Here is a 6,182-nt window from a genome sequence, read left to right as displayed (position 1 = left end):
GCTTGCACCATGCACCCTGCCGTAATTGACACCTCACCCCCCACGGCCCCACCACGCACCCACACCACATGAATGCACGGCAGAAGCAAACAGCTGCAGCTCCCAAGCGTCCTGCAAGTACAACGCACGCGGCCACTGCACTGCACTGCACTGACTCACTGCCCAGCTACGCGACAAACCAAAGCGAACGCACCGAGCAGGCCACACTCCAGTCCAGTGACTGTGTTTGAGTGAGAGCTTGCTGCCTGCTGCTAGGATAGTCAAACCAACACGGCTACCGGTTGACGGCAGTGATTATTATGCAGCTACTACGACAACTACTGTACTTAACAACGTCGATATCAGCAGTGCCAACAGATCAGAAATATAAATAGTAGAGCCGAGTGCAAAACCCTCAAATCAACATTTTACGAACATCATCACCATCCTCTAATTAATTGTACACATCCACATTAGCAGCTTATAATAATTAATCGACCAACACAGCACTCAAGCTCCCTAGCTTAGCTTACAACAGATCCAGCACATAACACCAGAGACACACGGTGAAACTGAACTGAACACAACACAGCACAGAAGACAGCACATCGAATCCTCCTAATTACTCCATTAATTAATTGAGCAACGACGACGCCGACGACGACAACAATTAGATGAAGCATGGAGACCAAGCCTACCAACATTAACACGGCAGCTGCAGCCGCAGCTGCAGCGGGACGAATTGCTACGCCCTAACCATCCCATCTCGCGGCGGGACGAACTATTATCCCCAAGAAGCGGGGTCAAGCCGCGGCCGTCTCGCTGGGCACGGCGGGGCGTACCTTGGGGGGCCTGCCGCGGCCGCGCTTGCCGGGGGTGGACCCGTCGCCAGCAGGGGCAGGGGCAGGGGACGGGGACGGGGACGCGGCGCCGTCGGTCTTGGCCTTCTTGGGCGGGCGGCCGCGGGGCTTGGGCATCCCCGCGGTGGCCTGCTTCACGGCGGCTTCCAGCGGGCTCTTGGCCTTGGGCGGGCGCCCGCGGCCGCGCCCCGTGGACGACGGCGACTTGGGCGCCGGCGCCGGCGCGTTCGGGTCCCGCGCCTTGGGAGGGCGCCCGCGCCCGCGCTTCGGCGGCGCGTCGGGGGCGCCCGCGCGGAAGTAGTTGTTCTTGAGGAAGACGAGCTCTCCGGACTCCTTCATGCGCGCCAGGTGCGCGGTCAGCAGCGACGCGTGCGCGGGGGGCAGCGAGCCGTACTTGCCCTCGATGTACTTGGAGATGGCGGACTTGTTCGACCCGCTCTTGTCGTCTAGACCCTCGATCGCCGCCAGGATCATCTGCCGGAACGCCCAACAAACACGCCACACCGCCCGTTAGCTCACTCCATTTCGCACCCCCAACGACAACCGAAAAAGTCTCCTTTCTTTCTTTCTTTCTTTTCTTTTTTGGTCCACCAGTGACGAAAGAAACCACCGAGGAACACGCATCGAGCGCGGCAGCGTCCAGAAGCCAGCTACTACATCCCACCACCGGAACGAATCCCCGGCAAGAACAGCACCGGAACATGGGGGGCGAAAACAGAAAAAAAGAAACCGCGCAGGAAACGTACGCCGGACAGAGCGTCTCACCTCGGGATAGGGTGGGATCGGGGACGGCTTGGTGGCTTCGTCGGTGGCCATGGCGACGACGCAGGGTGCGGCGACGGACGGAGGCGAGCAAGACGAGACCTTCCCAGATGCGGCGCGGAATGAATTGTTTTCCTCGCAGGAGGATATATGAAGCGAGTAGGGCGGATTTGGATCAGGATAGATAGGAAACGAGGAGGAGCCTCGCTCCGTTTCTTTACTATTTTTTCCCTTTGTTTTTCGGGTGTGTCTAGCAAGACAGTGTATGTGTGCGCGAGGAGAGTGAGAAGGGATGGGATCAGATGGGGACGCGGGCCCGGACGGCGTGGATCTCTCGGGCCGGCGGGATCGGGCGGTGCTGGACGGGGGAGCACGCGGATCGGTGACGTGGCTTGGGAGGTGTGCCTCTGGCTGCGCGCGCGCGCGCCCGCCAGCCCCGCTTTATTAGTTTTTGTTTGCTTTTGTCCGGGCCTGCGCTGGCTTTTGGACAGAGAACGGAAATGACCAGGATGGCCTCCTGTTTGGTCCTCTTTTTTTTCTTTCAGAACAAATGGTTTTCTTTTTTTAAAAAAAATGCAGTGCCCTCGTGGAATTTGGATGGCATATTCCCTCCCCACTTAAAAAACAATTCTTGTATGGGTTAAATTTATTTAAGTTTAGTGAGCTCTAAAGAAAATAGTATTAATACTCTCATCTTTAAATAAAAACATTATGAAATGTATGCCAAGATTAATCTAACTAAACTTAGTATACATTATACTTATTATTTTTTATCTAGTTGATGTAATTTAAAAATATTACTTCTTAGAGAAACAAGATGTGGTTTCAACAGAGTGGATATTATCGTGAAATTGTCACAAGTTGAGCTCTAAGAGAATGACAGTGTGTTTGGTTTGACTTTTTAATGTGGCTTTTATTCCTCAAAAGCCAAAAGCTAAACCAAATGACCTAGTCCAACTGGCAACTTTTTAAAAGATGGCTTTCTCGTGGTGTAAAATTGAAAGCGTCTTTGGACCTGCTTTTAGTGGTTCTCGGATAAAAGAACTTTACAAATATATAAAATAACTTTTACTGGATTTCACTAAACGATTTTTATATTATTTTTTTATGGCTCACATTTCACAACAGCTTTTTCATTGTCATAGTCCAACCAAACAGGCCCTAAAGTTGTTTGGTTTTTTTAACGTAGAATAGAAGGGGTAAATACATCAGCGGTCCTCGAACTTGGCATGTCATGTCACTTGGGTCACCATACTCTCAAAATGAGTAAAACTAGTCCTCAAACTTGGTAAAATCGAGTTTGTTCAAACCGAATGTCAATGTGGCATGGCCCCGCTAAAACATATTAATGAAAGTTTGGGGACCTAGTGACACAAAATACTAAGTTCATGGACCTAAGTAACACAATATGTCAAGTTTAAGCACACAGGTGACTCCAACGTGGCACGCCACGTCGGTATCCAGTTGCAGGTTTTGAATGGCTGTCACAGAATGCTAAGTTCGAGATCCGCTAATGTAGTAAATAGAAGGATAAATTATCTTTGAAAGGTGGGTACGACATTCACCACAATGAACTACACAAATAATCGCAAATACAATGAACACAACTCGTATGTTCTTTGGAATCCTGATCTTAAGAGTTATTTTGCAAACATAAACAACTCGTGTTAATAGTAAGACGGCAAAAACATTTGTAGGTTACCTTATTTGTCTCACCTACCTTGGCAGTTTCTTTTTACAAAGATGACCTTCGTCTGGATTTTCCATTTCCTCTATTGAATGTTTTTTAAACAAGATGACCACTATTTCGTTTTTTTCTCAACATTGTAGCATTTTAAAATATTGTTATTTTACAACTAATAATAACAACATTTTATTAGAAATGTGGAAGACCATCGATTCTGTAAAGAAAATTGACCTCGTCCCATTTAACTATATGATTTTGGTGTTTGATAATTGTCGGGGACCATAATTAAGGGTACCCCTAAGACTCCTAATCTCAGCTGGTAACCCACATCAGCACAAAGCTGCAAAGGCCTGATGGGCGTAATTCAGGTCAAGCCTCTGTCCACTCAAGGGACACGAACTCGCCTCGCCCGAGTCCAGCCTCGGGCAAAGACAACCGACCCAGGAGAATTCACGTCTCGCCCGAGGGTCCCCTCAAGCAACGGTCACACCTTCGACTCGCCCGAGGCCTAGCTCGGGCAGGCTTCGCGGAGAAGCAACCTTGGCCAGATCGCCTCGCCAGCCGACCGGATCGCAGGAGCATTCAATGCAAGGATCGCCTGACACCTTATCCTGACGCGCGCTCTTCAGTCGACAGAGCCGAAGTGACCGCAGTCACTTCGCCCCTCCACTGGCTGACCTGACAGGAAAACAGCGCCGCCTACGCTGCTCCGACTGTTGTGCCACCCGCCAGGGTGAGGCTGACAGCAGCCAAGTCCAGCCTCGGGCGCCATAGGATGCTCCGCCTCGCCCGACCCCAGGGCTCGGACTCAACCTCGACTCCGGAAGACGGTCTCCGCCTCGCCCGACCCCAGGGCTCGGACTCCACCTCGACCTCGGAAGACGGTCTCCGCCTCGCCCGACCCAGGGGCTCGGACTCAACCTCGACTCCGGAAGACGGTCTCCGCCTCGCCCGACCCCAGGGCTCGGACTCAGCCTCGACCTCGGAGGGGTCACCGCCTCGCCCGACCTCGGGCTCGGACCTACCACGTCACAGGGGGGCATCATTACCCTACCACTAGCTAGCTCAGGCTACGGGGAACAAGATCGACGTCCCATCTGGCTCGCCCCGGTAAAACAGGTAATGATGGCACCCCGCGTGCTCCATGACGACGGCGGTTCTCATCCCCTTACGGAAGCAAGGATCTGACAACCCCGACAGTTGTGCTTCCACAGGGCTCAAGCGCTCCTCCGACGGCCACGACATCACATGAACAGGGCAGCAACACCTCTCCAACAGCCACGTCGGCATGTACACAGGGCTCTGGCTCCTCCCCGCTAGACACGTTAGCGCATTGCTACGCTCCCTGTTGTACACCTGGACCCTCTCCTTACATCTATAAAAGGAAGGTCCAGAGCCCTCGCACAGAAAGGTGGCCGCGCGGGAGGACGGGCTGACGCACAAGGCTCTCGCTCTCTCTCTCTCCCTCGCGAACGCTTGTAACTGAAGCGTCCCGATCCTCTGGGACTCAAATGTGATACAATTACTAGTCCTAGGAGGCTAGTAACCACATTCATTACTTCAAATAGTTACAGAGTCTGAATAATGTTATTACAATACCGGGAGATACAAGCTCGAGAGTGAGCCAAAAATCATAAAGCGCAGTGGAAGGTAAAATAGCCCAGGCCACAGGCAGAACTGGGTGAAGACACAGCCCCATCAATCAAGCATAGCAGAAAAGAAGTCTTCAGCTGCTGAAAAACATAAATAAATCTGGGTGAATACACTAGGTATTCCGCAAGCCCACCCGGCTCCCGTAAAGAGAAAGTGACATATATTATACATGCTTTATATTATGGAGTTGAAGTCACTCATACTTTTTCAGAGAAAGGCGGTATTCGTTGTTTAAGGTTTTCCCAAGACAATAGAAATAGGGAAATTTGGATCCATACCATTAAAAGATCACCACTTTGGATCCATACCATTACTATCTCACTTACATGTGGGTCCACATGAGTCAATGACATGTGGGGTCCATGGTATATATCTAAAGTTTGGATCTTTTAATGGTATAGATCCAATTGTTCCATAGAAATAACACTTGCTTGACCACCACTGAGCTTCCCGCTCCCGTGGCACCACTTTCTTTCCAGAACATACACACACATTTCCCTGTTCCCGGTTGTAGTAGAAACACTAATTTTCATACCATACCAGACCCGTCCATACCAGTGGACACGGACTATTCGAATAGGTTTAGACTCTGCGCAGAGGGGTACACTTTACCCACTAGTCCGGCTCTGCGATCTCATGGCCAATGAGATCCGAATCTGAAACTCTTTCCTTCCTTGCACGTCCTAACCTTAACGGTTATACCGGAAGGAGTCAGGCCACCGCCATGTCCAAACCGGACAAAACATTCTGAAAGGAAAATGTGCCCTTGGGCCATTTCTAAGTATTTTGGTGATTTAGTGTCCAACACAGTGCCTAAGTGTAAAATGGTGGACAAAGTACAAATCAAGCATAAAGGTATGTTTCTCAGACTTAGTACATTGTTTTAGAGACTAATGTATTGTGTCTAAGTGCTGGAAACAGGAAAAATCAAATTGGAATTGTCTTGGCTCGAGCAGCCAAGACTCTGCTCAGTCTGGGAGCACCGGACTGTCCGGTGGTGCACTGGACAGTGTCCGGTGCGCCAAGCTGGCTCGAGCGAACTGGCCGCTCTTGGGAATTCACCGGTGACGTACGGCTATAATTCACCGGACTGTCCGGTGTGCACCGGACTATCTGGTGAGCCAACGGTCGGCCGGGCCAACGGTCGGCCGCGCGATCTGCGCGGGACACGTGGCCGAGCCAACGGCTAGAAGGGGGCACCGGACTGTCCGGTGTGCACCGGACATGTCCGGTGCGCCAAC

At 51.3% G+C, this 6,182-nt stretch overlaps 1 protein-coding gene across 1 annotated transcript; it reads right to left on the bottom strand.

The window, feature by feature from the left end:
- Positions 1–365: 365 nt before the first annotated feature.
- On the bottom strand, positions 366–1,868 carry LOC541871 (high mobility group I/Y-2). Its single transcript, NM_001111539.2, has 2 exons — positions 1,605–1,868; positions 366–1,313 (listed from the first exon to the last, which is right to left on the bottom strand). The coding sequence occupies exons 1-2, from the start codon at positions 1,653–1,655 to the stop codon at positions 783–785; spliced, it is 582 nt and encodes a 193-aa protein (NP_001105009.1). The 5' UTR covers positions 1,656–1,868; the 3' UTR covers positions 366–782.
- Positions 1,869–6,182: the final 4,314 nt, after the last annotated feature.

This window comes from Zea mays, chromosome 1 (genome assembly GCF_902167145.1).
Source record: "Zea mays cultivar B73 chromosome 1, Zm-B73-REFERENCE-NAM-5.0, whole genome shotgun sequence".
Lineage (NCBI taxonomy): Eukaryota > Viridiplantae > Streptophyta > Magnoliopsida > Poales > Poaceae > Zea > Zea mays.
The sequence above is the reverse complement of the archived record's forward strand: the minus strand, read 5'-3'. Positions and strand labels throughout refer to the sequence as shown.